Genomic DNA, 17,170 nt, shown 5'->3' on the forward strand with positions numbered 1-17,170 from the left:
GGGTCTCCCCTGAGAGTAGCTGAGAGTGCGGGCCACTGCAGGTGAAAAACAGAGAGGTCATAGGGTTAATTTTTTCTGCCCAGAGCAGGTTTGGCCCACGTTTTATCCCCTGTGGGGGTAATGGGTGCTGCTGAGTGGGCGGTGTGTTGGCTGAAAGGAGGTGGAGCTGAACAGCCCCTCCACATTGGCTATTGCTGCTGTTTGTACTTTGTTGCTTTACATTTCTTTGCAAAGAGCTGAAAGTGCAGTGCCCTCCAGATCGCAGCTGAAGGATCTGCCAGTGTTGGGGCAAAGGCAGCGAGGTCGGGTACCGCAGCAGAGCTCTCAGCTCTGGGTCTCAGCTCTGGGTCTTCCAGGCACAGGGCTCACCCACCCAAGGTGTAGTAGTTCCCGGTGGTCCACGAGGACACTGGAATCTGGCTTCCCCAAAGGCACCTGCTGTTGCAGCATTTATCTAAATGCCACATTCAAGCTCTTCTTTGAAAGGTGTTAACTGATGTGTGCTTTCTGTCTTTTGTCATCCTTTCTTTAGGACAGGTTACACTGACCCAGCCTGGTGAAGATCTCTGGAGACCATGACCAAGAAAAGAATTGCTGTGATTGGGGGAGGAGTGAGTGGGCTCACGTCTATCAAGTGCTGCCTGGAAGAAGGCTTGGAGCCCGTCTGCTTTGAAGGGACTGATGACATTGGAGGGCTGTGGAGGTTTCAGGTAAATCTCCTGGTTCCTTAATACTTGGAACTCTCGCCGTAACTAGGTGCATAAGATATTTTACCTCGTGTCAGGAAGTATGACGGGCTTCACAGTGATTAAACCTGCCAGACTTCAACCTGCTGACTTCCTCTCAGCAGCCATCACCTCAGGTTCTATGCAGGTTCCTCTTTCCCTACGCTGGCAGCAAAATGGGATGCAGGTATCACTCGTTTTTTCCTTTACTGATGTCTGTGAAAATGGCACAGAGATCATTTTCATTTACAGATCTTCCTTGATTTACAATGAGGTTACATCTTGATAAGTCCATCGTAAATTGAAAATATCCTGTTACAAATGTATTTAATACACCTAACCTACCTAACACCATAGCTGAGCCTAGCCTACCTTAAACGTGCTCAAAACACTTACGTTAGCCTACAGTCAGGCAAAATCATCTCACACAAAGCCTATTTTATAATAAAGTGTTGAATAGCTCATGTAATTTATTGAATGCTGTATTGAACATGAAAAACAGAATGGTTGTTTGGGTACAGAATGGTTGTAAGTCTATCAGTTGTTTACCACCCTGATCCTTCCAGCTGACTGGAAGCTGCCACTGCCCAGCATCACCAGAGTATGATACAAAATATCGCTAACTGGGGAAAAGATCAAAATTCAAAATTCGAAGTGTGGTTTCTATTGAATGTGTATCACTTTTGAACCATTGTAAAGTCAAAAAATCACAAGTTGGGCACTGTCTGTAATGAGTTTTGCTGCTATCCAGAAAAGGGTAACAATCTTGGTGGGGGGGTGTAGCAGAATGGCAGACATGTAAAGTGGTTGCTCTTGGTCTGCTTTCATCGGGAAGTGATCTAGAATACTGCTTACAACTCCTTCCAGGAATCCCCCTTTTCAATCTCTTCTAACCTTACTGTTTTTTTTTCTTTTCTTTCTTACCTTCCTTCCTTTGTTGCTTCCTTCCTTCTTTACTTTAAACAATTCCCTGATGATTCTAGTGCTTGAATAGGATATAAAATCTGGCTGCCTTCCTTGCTTTGCACTTTTCCTTCACTTGAGAAATCAAAGCAGTAGTCCTGTCTTCAGGGAAGGGAAGAGGGCACCTGCAACTGGGTTTTCTTGTCCTTGCACAGACTCAGTTTTAAAGTTGAGTTGCTTTAATATGCACACCCAGCCCTGCAACTTGTTACTAACAGTTAAGGTATCTTCTTACTTAAATGATAGTTAAGCTTAATATATGTCAAAGAATATCACCCTCCTTAACTGATCTCCAAAGCAACATCCATTGGGTTTGCTTTTCAACTCACTTTTTAAGCCAGTGAATGGTATTAAGGTGTCCAGATTTGTTTCATATTTCACAAAACGAACATGGTGTTGGCCAGCTATTTAAAAGTGGTTTCATTCGTTCATAGCATTCCTTAGTAGAACAGCAGTACAGTTGTTTTGCATCTTGGCTCTGCCTTGGGGACTAACTCTATTTGACAATCGTCCTTATTCGGATCTAGGGTGGATACCCCTTAGCACACCACCCATGCCTCTGTCATAATCAGTCTTGGGCATGGGCTGAAAAGACTGTTAATAAATATTTTGTAATCAATAGATAATTTTACTTTTGAAATCCAGCCACAACATAGTGTAGAGGTTAAGAGCACGTCTGGGTTCAAATCCTACTGTGACATTGGGGAAAACCATTAAACCTCTCTGTACCTCTGTGTTGTCATCTTAAAAACTGGTACCCACTTCATAGAGTTATTGTGGGGATTAAGTGAATGAATAATTATGTCATGACTAATAACAGTGGCACAATAATTGCTAAACATCAGTTATTATTCAGTAGGCCTAGAGTGTGGCCCACAGATTTGGTGTCTGGTAAGCATCCTAGCCAGGTCTGGCAACTACTGACCAGGCATGAAATTAGTGAAGGGTCCACCATCCTACCTGATTATCAGGTTTTATTTCCAAAGTGGTTTAAACTTCTTCTCTGTTAAAGACCCAATTTGGAGTTTTTCCTGATTATACTCTTGGCAAAATTTCAACACCTTATAAACTGCTTCCTTGAAAATAAATGAGCTATATTTCATTATAACATTCTGACTTCTGTTAAGACAGACCACATCTGTGTCTATATATTACATATAACATACATATATTTCACATATTATACACACACACACACACAAACACCACTATATTTCTAGAGCCACGGGGGATGCCTGGCATATATTAGGCAGCAAATATATTTACATTTTATAAATGAATCCTAGAGAAGCAAAATATCTTGGGTGGCTGCTTAGAATGCTTGTGGAAATAGAGACCTTCATCTCACATGTTCCACAGTTACACAGTTGTGGAGCCTGAGGTATTATAAACATCCGTTAATTGCAGATTAAACATGTTTTACATGCTGATGCTGATTTCCTCAAGAATTGCTTCTGAGATCTGCTTTTCTATGACCTCCTTGCTTGTTATTGGGAGTCTTCCTCTCCCCCATCCTACAGCCCCTAAATTTTCTGTAATTCATTGGGGGTTTCATATATAGGATCATCCCAAGCAATCTGGAATTCCACCATTGCTACTGGGTGTCCAGTAAGCTACTGGGAACTCAAGGCTTCCATTTTCTCTTTCTTTTAACAGGTCTCAGGGACTCAGTATAAATTTCTTTCTTCTTGATCTCCTCATTAATGTTAGACCAGACTGATGGTGAAAAGTCAGTAGTAATGTGAGACATATCACTTTAATTTTCATACTACAATATTACTTTATGAACAAAATAGCTTAAAATGATAAATCCCTTATGAAATGCTGAGGTTTTAAGAAGTATGTAATGCTGGAAAATAATTTTTAATATTCTTTAGTCAATCTGAATTTTAAAAATCCTTAAAGTATACCAAAGCAGTGCTTCTCCAACTTTAATGTGCACATGAATCACTGGAGCTTTTGCTGAGGTGTACATTCCGATTCATTAATCTGGGCTGGTGCAAGATTCTATATTTCAGGTAAAGCCCCAGGTGATGTTGATGCTGCTGATCTGATAACTACAGTTCACGTAGTGAGGTTCTAAAGTGTATATGTGATACAAAGATACCACATGGATACAATATAATGTAAAATGAGGCATATTTAATACATTTTAATTTAAAGTATGAAATTAAGTAATAAACACCCTTAGATGAATAGGTGTTTTTAATTCTTAAATATCAACCCCCCCCCCAAAAAAAAGACAACTGAATGGATACAAAAATACTTAAAAGAGGGTAACTGTAGAGCAGTGGCTGTCAGCTTTGGCTGCACCACTGAACAATCACCTGGGGAACTTTAACAAACTTTAACAAATAATGATATCAGTCCATCCAGACTCTAGTTTTATTGGCCTGGGTGCCAATAAAGCTCTCCACTAGTTATTTCTAATGTGCAGCCAACATGGAAACCTTTGCCCTTCAGCTTTTACCCCAGCTTTCCCCGCTGATTAATGAGGATGACATTGCATCTTTAAAACAAAATCGATAACAGTTCATTGAACAAACATTTCTGAAGCTCAGACTATGTTAGAGGGTGTGGAGATACAGTTATGTAACCTCCTGCCACTGCCCTCAGGCATTCTGCAGTTTAGCTAAGGATGTATGGAGAAAGGATTTCTGAGGTGGATGGGATAAACTCTGGTGCCCTGAGCTTTCCGGGGCCAGCACACGACCTCTTACCAGCAGATCTCAACCTTGTCTACACATTAGACAAGAAGCAATTAAAACAGGGTCTCTGGGAGTAAGGACCAGTCATTAGTATTTTAGAGTTCCCCAGATGAGTCCAGTGTGAAGACAACCCTGAGAACAACAGTCCTAAGACAGCTTCTGTCCCACGGGATTCTGAGAGTCTGTCAAAGGAACAGAAGCTCCACACTGTTCTCACTCCTCCCACTGAAGGGGGGTCATTTTTCTCCTTTCTTCTGCCCTTACTATTGCCTCCAATCTCTTCAGTTCCAATTACACCACCCTACGTCCCCGGTTCTCTCTTTTCTCATATGAACTTCCTACTCAATGCGAGTCATGTGCTTAGGCAGGAAATACAATCAAGATACATCTCTAGAGGGCAGATTATTCGCGGATGGTAGGAAATACTAAAGTGCAGGAGCAGAAGCTTCTTTTTCCACTCACGGACCCAGTACTGCTCTGCCCTCACTCTCTTTTATAAAGCAGAGAGTTGACACTGATGAACCTCACCTAGGATCCAATCAGGTGTTTAGAAGGGCTTGAAGGTTTTAGTTGACACACAATAACACTTCGTTGTCTTAGTTACTTGAAAAAGAATACAAATATATGATTATTGTCACGGGGTAAGATCTGTGATTCATTTAGCTCAGTGACGCCAATACACCTGCTGTGGAAAGCATGGCTCTACTCCTTGTACTAAACTTTGAACCCTTGGAAAACAGGGACAGACATGTATTTTTTAGCATTAACATAGTGTTTTTATTACAGAGGGACTTCAGAAATATCTACTGAATGAGTGAATGAAGTCAAATTTAATAGTTAGGAATGTGTCTACCCCTGCCCCCTCAAACATCTTGGTTCCAAAAGGACCCTACCACTCATTAATTTAATTTTTTTAAAAAAACGTGCTATGTACAAACAACATGTTTAAATAAACTTTGAATTTTAGAACTGTGTTAGATTTACAGAATTATTAGGAAGATAGTACAGAGTTCCCATATACCCCATGCCCAGATATTATTAACATCTTACATTAGTATGACACATTTGTCCTGATTAATGAACCAGTATTGATACATTATTATTAATTGAAGTCCATGCTTTATTCAGATTTACTTAGGTTTCTTTCCTAATGGCCTTTTCCTGTTCCAGTTGTTCCCATCCAGGACACCACATTACACGTAGTTGTCATGTCTCCTTAGGCTCCTCTTGGCTGTGACAATTTCTCAGACTTTCCTCGTTTTTGATGACCCTGACAGTTTTGAGGATTACTGGTTAGGTATTTTATAGAATGTCCCTCAACTGGGATTTGCCTGATGTTTTCATCATGGTTAGACTGGAGTTATGAATTTTGGGGAGGAAGACCTTAGAGGTAAAGTGCTATTCTTATCACATCATATCAATGGTACATACTATCAAACTTATCACAATTGATTGACGTTAACCTTGCCAACCTGACTTGAGATGGTGTTTATCAGGGGTTGCCACTGTAAAGTTGCTCTTTTATTTCTCCCTTGTCATACTATACTCTTTGGAAGAAAGTCACTATGCACAGTCCACACTTAAGGTCAAAGTTGGCTATTCTAAGCCTCTTTTTTTTCCACATAAATTTTAGAATTAGTTTGTCAATATCTACAAAATAGCTAGCTGGGATGTTGATTGGGATTGCGTTGAATCTACGAATCAAGTTGGGAAAACTGACATCTTAACGATACGATACTCTTAACGAGAGTCTTCCAATCTATGAGCACAGCATATCTTTCCATTTATTTATATCTTTGATTTTCTTCTTCTGTGTTTTATGGTATCTGCATATAAGTCTCACACATATTTTGTTAGATTTTTACCTAAGCATTTAATTTGGGTGGTGTTATTATAAATAGTATTTTTTTTTAAATTTCAAAGTTCAATTTTTCATTTCTGGTATATAGGAAGGTAATCGATAATATAAGGTAATATTAACCTTGTATCTTGCAACCCTGCTAAAATTGCTTATTAGTTCCAGGAATTTTTTTTTTTTACTTCTTTGCAATTTTCTACATAGACAGTCATATCATCTGCGGATAAAAATCATTTTATTTATTCCTTCCCAATCTGTATACTTTTATTTACATTTCTTATCTTATTACATTAGTTAGGATTTCTAGTACAGTGTTGAATAGAAGTGTAAGAGAGGCTATCCTTAACTTGTTCTCAATTTTATGGGGAAACTGTCCATTTTCTCACTATTAAGTATGCTGTTAGCTGCAGGTATTTTGTAGATGTTCTTTATCAAATTGAAGATGTTTCCCTCTATTCCTAGTTTGCTGAAGGTTTTTAACATGAAGGTGTAGTATAAACAACATTTCTACAAAAATAAAAGAAAAAATCATACCTCCTTAATAAATCAATTTGTTTTTCCTACTTTCAAGTTTTATTGATTTAAAATAAATAAAATATACTCGTATAACAGGGGAGAGATTATACAATGTGTAATTATATAAATATGGGTACACATAGGTATACAGTTGCCCTAGGCATACATAATATTATATACTTGGTGATTAGAATGTGACCTGAATTTTGTAATATTACTTTTTCCACTTAAAGTTATATCATAGGCCATTTTCAATGTTTCTACAGAGATTTCAAAATCATAGTTTTAAGTATCTCCAAATTCAATCTCTATAATTCACTCATTAATTCATTTCAAAGCATTTATTATGCATCCACTATATATGAGGTACTGTTCTGATGATAGAGATACAAAAAATAAGACACATATCCTACTTTTGGGTACCTCACAGTCATAGAAACAAATGCAGAATATCGTGTGTTCTAAGTCGCCTTGATGGCAATATGAGCGGAGAGTTTTGGCAGCTTGGAGGTTGAATGGGGCATTTAACTCAGTGGAGAGAACAAGAAATACTTATCCAAAGAAGTGACATTTGATGTAACTCTTGAATGATAGATAGGAATTTTCCAAATGAAGAAGCAGTACTGTAGTGTTACAAAAGTTTAAAGTTGTGAAAGAAGTCTGGAATGTTTCAACAACAATTTAATGACTCAGAAGCTTGAAGTTAACTGAGGAGAGCACTAAATGAAGATAAAAAGGTAGATTGGGATAGATTGTGAAATATGCTGAGTTTCAAAATAAGAAATTTGCTTTTCCAAATGGAATCAGTAGAGCCCATTAAGCAGTGGGGTGACAGGATCTGCTTTGAATTTAGCAGGATACTTAAGGAGTGGTGTGGAAGGTAAATTCTGAATCATATTGAGATACCATAATTTACTAAACCCTTTTCCTATTGGGGGAGGGGGGCATTTTAAGTGATTTCTAATTAATAGGTATCTTAAATACTATAAAATGAATATCTCTATGCATTTGATTTTATATTATTTTGCAATTTTCCTTACAACAAATTTTTGTGAATAAGATTAAAATATCTTATTCAACCGTTTTTAAATGAATTTTGATGTATTTCATTAGTTTGTTATGCATTATGTAAATTTACTTCCTGTTTCTATATGTACCTTTCTCAATATAATTCAACATACATCTATTAAATATCTACTAAGTGCTATTTATAATTTTATATGCTGTAGGAAAGATCACGAATACAAGTAAAGGGGCTTACAATCTAGTTGGGGAGATAAGGAATAGACTATAAGACATTATGGAGGTCTTTGAATCCTAAGGTGAAAAATATACACTAGAGAAAATGGGGCAGTATCCAAAATTTTAATTAGGACAGAGATACAACCATACCCTAGAAAGAACCTTTTGGTTGAAATAGGTAGGGTAGATTAGAAGAGACTTGTAAAAACGTCATTAGCAGCCAAAGGGAATGAGATCTTGAAGGATGGGGCAGAGAAATGGGAATGATCAATTCATGATTCTGAAATTGAAAAATTCTTCTCTAAATATGGGAGGATCTCTAATCATCTCTAATGTGGGCAAAGCCAGTGAACACTCTCCTTTGTGGCCATTTAATGTTCAATAATACCCAGCATCCAAATATCTATTTCTGGAATAAAAGGAGAAGAGGGGGTCCAAATTGGTTAAGGTAATTTTCCATAATCAAAACAATTTTTTAAAAGTCTAATACAGTTGAAAAGTCATGGTTTGTGATATCTCAGTGACAGGCTAATATCACAATCTGGGTAGATACTGCTTTATTCTATGTGATCACTACAACAACCCCATGAGGTACTTATTAGAAGTTTTTGAGGAAGCAAAGAAGTTAAACTTGATGGGGGAAGAACAGTGAACTGGGGTTTGATATCAGCTAGATCAATGCTTCTCAGCTTTCAGATGCATCTGAAACACTCTGAGGATTTTGTTAAAAGGCAGATTCCTATTCAGTAGGTCTGGGGTGGGGCCTAAGATTCTGCATTTCTAACAATCTTCCAAGTGATGCCCCTGCTGCTAGGCCACAGATCCTACTTTAGGTAGCAAGGATCTGGAGCAGTGGGTCTCAAAATTACAGTGAATTTTGTTGGGCATTAAATGGTTCTGAGACCAATTCCGATGTGTGTGTGTGTGTGTGTGCGTGGGCAGGGGGTGGTCCCCAGACACCAGCAAACAATTCTCAACACTAGCAGGATGTCCAAGAATTCAACTCAATTCTGATGCCTATCTAACCAGAGACAGCGTCATATTCCACAGATTGAGGGCTCAGTCCTACAAGACTGCCCCCTCGACCCCACTTCAGACACCAGTCATAAGCCCAAGTTATTACCTGGGCTTCTGACCAACCAGCTACAAATTGGAGGTTCCAACGACCCCTTCCTTGGATTTGGACTTCAGATGCCAGTCTCAAGTCCAGGTTGTTTGTTACCTATACTTCTGACCAACTGACTATAAATCAGAAATTCCCACAACCCCACACCCCCACCCCTTGGGTTTGATTAATTTGCTAGGGCAGCTCACAGAACACAGGAAACCCATTTACTCACTAGGTTACCGGTTTGTTATAAAAGAATATAACTCAGAAACAACCAAATGGAAGAGATACACAGGGGAAAGCACACTGAGCTTCCATGCCTTCTCCAGGCACACCGCTCTCCCCTAATCTCTTCGATTCACCAACCTGGAAGCTCCCTGAACCCCATTCTTTTAGGTTATTATAGAGGCTTCATGACATAGGCATGATTGATTAAATCATTGGGCATTGGCTATTGATTCAACTTCCAGGCCCGTCCCCTCCCCAGAGATCAGGGGATAGGCAACTGAAAGTTACAACCCTCTAATCACAGGGTTTGCTCCATTGGCAACCATCCCCCATCCTTAGTTGCTTTCTAAAAGTCAGCATATTAACATAACAAAGGGCACTTTTTATCACTCTCAACACTTAGGAAATTAGAAGAGTTTTGGAAGCTCTGGGCTAGGAACTGTGGAGAAAGACCAAATATATATGAGAAATATATTTTGACCATCTGGATGACCAAATATATATTTCCTATAAATCACAATATTGCAGGCATTTAGCTTATTTCATTTTTATGTTATAAATAATGCTATCATTAACATCCTTTAACATAAATCTTTGTCTACAATGCTGAATCTTTCTTTAAAAGGCTGAGTTGCAAGGGTTTCATATTCTTGTCACATTGCTGCCCAGAAAACATTGTACTAAGATCTCATTTCACCTCATTTTTGCTAACACTGAGTAATTGTCTTTTAATTTAGTAAAAATGAGGTAAAATGGGAACACATAGTGGACAGAATATGTTAGTACAGTGTTTCCTGGAGAACAATGTGGCAAGTGTATGAAACTCTTGAAACTTCCCTAGGCTTTGAAATATATATACTATTTAAAAGACTATTACCCAGATGGGCAGTTCTCACTTGGAGTCTTATGTCATGGCACTCAGGTGACAGCTGGGACTGGACGTGTGCTGTGACCTCTCTGCTCACATATTTAGAACATCAGCTGGGGTAACTAGAACTTCTGGGGGCTGGCTGCACATCTCTCTATCCCAAACATGCTCTTCATGTGGCTAGCTTGGGCTTCCTCACAGGATGGTGGTCTCAGGGTAGCTGGACTTCTTACGTGGCTGCTGACTTCCACCAGAGCAAGCTTTCTAAGAAACCCAGATAGAAGCTGCAAGACTACCTATCACTTAGTCTTGGAAGCCATTCAGTATCATTCCAACTGCATGCTGTTGGTCAAAAGCAAGTCATAAAGACAACTTAGATTCAAGGGGAAGAGACTGCACGAGGGCACAAATACTGGGAGATGTGAAGGGTTGTGGGGAGGGGACTTTTCTTTAATTGGCATTTCTTTCAGAAAACATTTTCAAATGTTTGTTGGCTGTTTATAAACCATGACCTTAATTCTCAAGTTGCTATGAATGCTTTTTATTTACTACAGGAAGAACCTGAAGAAGGAAGGGCCAGTATTTACAAGTCACTGATCATCAACACTTCTAAGGAGATGATGTGCTTCAGTGACTATCCCATCCCAGATCACTATCCTAACTTCATGCACAACTCCCAGGTCCTGGAGTATTTCAGGATGTATGCCAAAGAATTTGACCTTCTAAAGTACATTCGATTTAAGGTAGGGAATTTCGTGGGTATCTCTGTGTTCAGAGTTTCAGGTAAATGAATAACTGTTCTCATTTACCAGTGCTTATGTATAGATTGGTTTGATATGCTCATGTATCTATCCTATCCAGACAGATTCTACTCTATGTCTTCTCTGTGTCTGAAAATATTCATGGAAAGGTCCCTCTTCTATATTTTGACTGCAGATCCAGGAAGCCACCTTCATTTCATTGCCTTCATTCTATATCATTTGATTACAATAAAACAATGAAGGGGACTGACAGGTATGGGAACTTTAAAACCTTCTGGTTCCACAACTTGTTCCACAACTTGCTGCTTAGCCCTTTTATACTTTCTGAAGTACTTTCCAGTGCATTATTTATGTGATCACAACAACCCAGTAAAGTAGATATTGAAAAGTTATGAGGGAACAAATAAGTTAACGCTGGTGTAGAGGGAGGAACATTGAACTGGGAAACAAAAACTTGAATTCTAGTCTTTGCTCTACCACTAATCAACTTGTGACTTCAGACAAGTAAGTTCCTCAATGTTGATGTGTCTTAAGTTTATTTGTAAAACAAGATGATTGTACTAGATCATGTCAGTGATTCCTTCCTGCTATAAAGTCTTCCGCGTTATTTCTATCATTCTAAACCACGACCATAAAATAATTGATATTTCTAACAGCTGGCAAAAAGCTGAAATCTTCTACCTTCTGATCATTCTACTAAATCATGACTCTTTCTCTTTAACAACAAAATTAAAATGGCAATATCCAGTGACGACTTCCGAAGTCAGTCATTTACAGCCTAGTGGTCCTTCTCTTCACTTCCTTAAACACTTATTGAACAGGTTTGTTACCATACTAAGCACTGAAGACACAAAAACAAAAAAAAAAAACAGTGATTTCACAGTCTAGTTAAGGAGATAGAATAATGAAAAGAAATTTCATTGTAAACATAATTATAAAAATAAAGAGCTACAGAGTGATAAATGCCACTGAAATCTATACATTGCAGCTCAGAGGAGGGACACAGCCCATCAGGGCATGAGGCATCAGGCACCTGGGAATTTTTCTTAGAGGAGATAATACCAAGCTAAATGTTGAAGGGTGAGTATCTCCAAATGAAGAAAGAGTAAAAGGATGATCCAGGCAGAAGCACCAGCTTGTGTAAAAATAAGAACATGATAGAGAGGAACTATAAATAGTATAGGATGTCTCAGGTATACAAGAGGGGTATCTCTACTAGTCAACCAAGACATTATGGTCATAAACCCTAGAAGCACAGGAACACATTTTTAATGTTTCCTTAAGCTGGGTAGAGTAACCCATATTTATTATTATTTTTTAAAGCTAAAAATTGTGCCACTGACTATCCCACCTCACACCTCCTTTCTTTATAGTTACTTGTAAAATGGGCATTTATGGGAGTCAAAGAGAGGTTCATTTACATAAAATATGAGCCACTGAGATGTTTTTCTACTCTATTAGGAAAGGGAGCCCTCTAGCTCAGTCACAAGTTTAAGGCCAGACAGTGAGAATAGGACTTGAGGTAAGAAGGCATCAGAGAGTCTCAGGATGTCTGGGGATATGCGGAGGAATAGGCATTTAGTGCATGGAGTGTCTCAGAAGCACAAGAGAAGCCCAAACTTCATTCAAGTATCACATTGCCTTAGGGTATGGTCCAAGAGAACTAGTAATTTGCACTTTTCTAGAAGCAGAGGAGAGTGCAACATTAGCCTGCCAACTCTATGTTTTATTTAGCTTGCCTCATGGAAGTTTTCTCACTCTGACCACAGCCCCAAACAAAAAAGTTCTGATTTGTGGAGTATGAAAATCAAATATCCCTGCATGAGGCCTGTTATGTGGTAACAGCCCTTTGTGTAACCCTCTGCAAGGAGAGTCCTGTCAGGGAAGATGTCCACTATATAGGCTGTGGTTATAGTCTCCTGTGGCTATCCCTTTTCTTTTCAGACCACCGTGTGCAGTGTGAAGAAGCAGCCTGATTTCTCCACTTCAGGCCAATGGGAGGTGGTCACGGAATCTGAAGGGAAAAAGGAGGTGAATGTCTTCGATGGAGTTATGGTTTGCACTGGCCATCACACCAATGCTCACTTACCCTTGGAAACCTTCCCTGGTAAGTAGCCTACCAGGAAGGAAGACACTTGAACTATGCCTGTGACCTGATCCCTAAAGAATGGGAGGATTGTGGTCTGAGTGATTCCTACCTTGGGATGAAATAAGGCTTATCTTAATTATGCATATTCTCCTGAAAGATGTTGGGGTAACTTGTATTAATGCTATTTAGGATGTAGAGATAACAGTAATTTGGGGGACTAGAGGAAAATTAGAAGGTTCTATATTTAGTTTTACAATAATTTTAGTTTTTTTAAGGATAAAAAGTTGATCCGCATTAGATTGAATGAGGCCTTTTTTCTTTTTAAATTTTTATTGGAGAACAGTTGATTTAAAATGTTGTGTAAGGGCTTCCCTGGTGGCGCAGTGGTTGAGAATCTGCCTGCCAATGCAGGGGACACGGGTTCGTGCCCCGGTCCGGGAAGATCCCACATGCCGCGGAGCGGGTAGGCCCGTGAGCCACAACTACGGAGCCTGCGCGTCTGGAGCCTGTGCTCCGCAAGGGGAGAGGCCGCGACAGTGAGAGGCCCGCGCACCGCGATGAAGAGTGGCCCCCGCTAGCCGCAACTGGAGAAAGCCCTCGCACAGAAACGAAGACCCAACACAGCCAAAAATAAATAAATTTATAAAAAAAAAAAAATGTTGTGTTAGTTTCTGCTGTACAGCAAAGTGAATTCATTATACATATACATATGTCCACTCTTTTTTAGATTCTTTTCTCATATAGCTCACTACAGAGTACTAAGAAGAGTTCCCTGTGCTATACAGTAGGTACCTATTAGTTATCAATTTTATATATAGTAGTGTGTGTATATGTCAATCCCAGTCTACCAGTTTAGGCGTCCCCCCCACCTTTCCCCCCTGGTAACCATAAGTTTGTTTTCTACCTCTGTGAGTCTATTTCTGTTTCTTTTTGTGTTTGTTTTTTTTAATTTTTATTTATTTATTTATTTTTTTATTTATGGCTGTGTTGGGTCTTTGTTTCTGCGCTAGGGCTTTCTCTAGTTGTGGCAAGCGGGGGCCACTCTTCATCGCGGTGCACGGGCCTCTCACTATCACAGCCTCTCCTGCTGCGGAGCACAGGCTCCAGACGTGCAGGCTCAATAATTGTGGCTCACGGGCCTAGTTGCTCCACGGCATGTGGGATCTTCCCAGACCAGGGCTCGAACCCGTGTCCCCTGCATTGGCAGGCAGATTCTCAACCACTGCGCCACCAGGGAAGCCCCTATTTCTGTTTTTTAAATAAGTTCATTTGTACCATTTTTTTAGATTCCACATATAAGCGATATCATATATTTGTCTTTCTCCAACTTACTTCACTCAGTATGACAATCTCTAGGTCCATCTATGTTGCTGCAAATGACATTATTTTGCTCTTTTTTATTGCTGAGTAATATTCCATTGTATATTTTTACCACATCTTCTTCAACCTGAATGAGGGCTTTTTTAGCAATCGAGGAAACAAACAGAAATATTGAGTTTCTAAGGAAGAAAATAAAGCTTAAAGAAAGAGTTTAATTACAGTCTTTGACCTGGATTTTCATTTTTTGGGGAAAAAAGCACTCTATGTATAGTTTAGAGTATATAAGAACATATATACTCCAATTGGAATGGAAGTAGGTATTTACAGATGATGAAAAGAGGGGGTGGGGGATGGGCAAAATAGGTGAAGGGGATTAAGAGATACAAGCTACCAGTTATAAAATAAATCAGTCACAGGGTTGTAATATACAGCACAAGGAATATAGTCAAAAGACTGTAATATTGTAATAACTTTGTATGTTGCATAATCTATATAAATATCAAGTTACTATGTTGTACATCAAAAACTGATATAATATTATGTCAACCATACTTCAATTAAAAAAAAATAAACAGGATGAAAAGACAAAAGCAAATGGAGATTTTCTGAAGCAGTTTGGATTTGTGAGTCCACAGGTCCAAAATACTAACAGATCCTGAGTTAAGCAGACTACTTATGATAAGGAAATCACAAGGTTCCACTCTTAGGCTATGGGAAAAGGAAACAGGCAAAATATTCAGAAAGGTAAGAGTGCACCTGAGTAAAAGCAGAACATATGGAGAATATATGCATAAACTCTACACACTGCAAAAAAATGAATGATTTAACAAATGATATCAGATAAACCATCACCCAATAATTATTTTCCCTTCTCTTGCAGGAATTGAGAAGTTCAAAGGACAATACTTCCATAGTCGAGATTATAAGAATTCAGAGAGTTTCACTGGAAAGAGAGTCATTATAATTGGCATTGGGAATTCTGGAGGCGATCTGGCTGTGGAAATTAGCCATACAGCCAAGCAGGTTTGAATTAGTAAATTATTTACTTTGCTTCACCAAGGAAGCTGCAGGTGGACCCAACAGAGTGTATGGATACCTGCACACAGCCCATCAGTGCCAATGGCAAATGCAGGGCTTGGTTTCATTGCCTCAGTTGGCAACATTATGATTGGTGATGTGATAGAGCCAAGGTTACAAGTTAGAGTCTCATCATTCATTTGGCCTCACACTAAGGAATTTGGTCATGACCACAAACTGTGCGCATAATCTCACTCAGCTGTCTCTTCAGAGTGTGCCTCTGGCTCTGAAGAAGACCAAGTGATTGCTGGGAGAGCTTGTTAGAATGCAGCAATCAGAGTGTGGATCACCTGTTGGCCAGCAGAAGTGCTATGCTCTTATCTGAAGGAAAGTGTACTCAGTCATTGAAAGCTTTTCACTCATAGGATGGTGGGGGACTTTTCCTCTTCACTCTTCATCACTCCCCGAATGGAAAAAAGAAGTCTAATCCTTCTACAGACAACATGGGTATCAGTATGAAAACCATCCACATTGTAGCACATGCAAGCAGCTCTCCCCAGCCTTTGCATACCATTAGGCAACACAGAATAACATTCACTCTGAAGCAATTTCTATGACCTTGAGGTTTTTTGGTTTGTTTGTTCTGTTTTTTGTATCATAGCTTTTGAACTGGGAAAAAAGTATCTTAATTATAAATTCCTAGAAAAAGACATCATTGATATATTTTGTTATTCACATCTTTATTGAATTGTAACTTTGTTGGCAATAAGTAAATGTCTGGCTGTTCTTCAGTAACTTTAATTAAGCTGTGCTTCTCCACAAATTGTTTTTAAATTATTATTATTATTTTTTTTTTTAGGGTTGGCATTTACTTTATTTTTATTTATTTACTTTTTTAACATCTTTATTGGAGTATAATTGCTTTACAATGGTGTGTTAGTTTCTGCTGTATAACAAAGTGAACCAGCTATACATATACATATATCCCCATATCTCTTCCCTCTTACTTCTCCCTCCCTCCCGCTCTCCCTATCCCACCCCAAATAGAAGTTTAATGCCACAACTTTGTGAAATGAACTTTACCCACAAACTCCATTCAATAACACTTCTCAGGTCTATCCCCATCTATCCCCACAAAACTGATTTCATATATTACTCCATGAATTAATTCAACAAGCATTTATTAGGAAATAGGTATATAAACAATAAAGGGTAAAAATGTATGTGGGTGCTATGATAAAAGAATGTACAAGGTATGTGGTGAGGACCGAAGGCATGAGCTTTCTTTAATACCATTGGCTTGTTAAATGGTCAGTTGTAGAGGAGCTGGGCCTTACAAGCACTGAGGAATTGTAAATTGCCAAAGAACAAGGCAGCAAGAGCGGGTGGAGGTAAGGTGGTTGTGTCTGAGAAAGCTTTGTGACCTATGTATTATTGCCACTATTTTATACATAGAGAACTTTTTAACTGAAGCTCTGAGCATTTACATTACTCGTAACCTATACTAAAAAATTTATACATACTGCACACAAAACCATTTGATTTCTAAGACTACACACAGGCTCTTTCAACGGTGACACGTAAAAGTGCTTGTTTATGATAGCAGTTAAGATCACCATTGGTGAGAATATATGTATGAAGTACATGATTATCCCTCTGTAGACAGGTCACCTTTTAACATGAGGGCTTAGACAAAAGACCATAAAACAATGTACTTATATAGCTTACAACCCTGGAAACTATCTCCAGAGAGTTTTATAATATAGA

At 38.8% G+C, this 17,170-nt stretch overlaps 1 protein-coding gene across 3 annotated transcripts in view; it reads left to right on the forward strand.

The window, feature by feature from the left end:
- Positions 1–563: 563 nt before the first annotated feature.
- FMO5 (flavin containing dimethylaniline monoxygenase 5) overlaps positions 564–17,170 on the forward strand; it is a 39,466-nt gene continuing 22,859 nt past the window's right edge. For all 3 annotated transcript variants that reach the window (XM_061186084.1, XM_061186083.1, XM_061186086.1), the window contains exons 1-4: positions 564–710; positions 10,771–10,959; positions 12,922–13,084; positions 15,267–15,409. In XM_061186084.1, the coding sequence (XP_061042067.1) occupies positions 576–710; positions 10,771–10,959; positions 12,922–13,084; positions 15,267–15,409 (630 nt within the window). In that variant the 5' untranslated portion in view covers positions 564–575. The remainder of the gene's footprint in view (positions 711–10,770; positions 10,960–12,921; positions 13,085–15,266; positions 15,410–17,170) is intronic.

The sequence above is a fragment of the Eubalaena glacialis genome, chromosome 3, assembly GCF_028564815.1.
Source record: "Eubalaena glacialis isolate mEubGla1 chromosome 3, mEubGla1.1.hap2.+ XY, whole genome shotgun sequence".
Classification (NCBI taxonomy): domain Eukaryota; kingdom Metazoa; phylum Chordata; class Mammalia; order Artiodactyla; family Balaenidae; genus Eubalaena; species Eubalaena glacialis.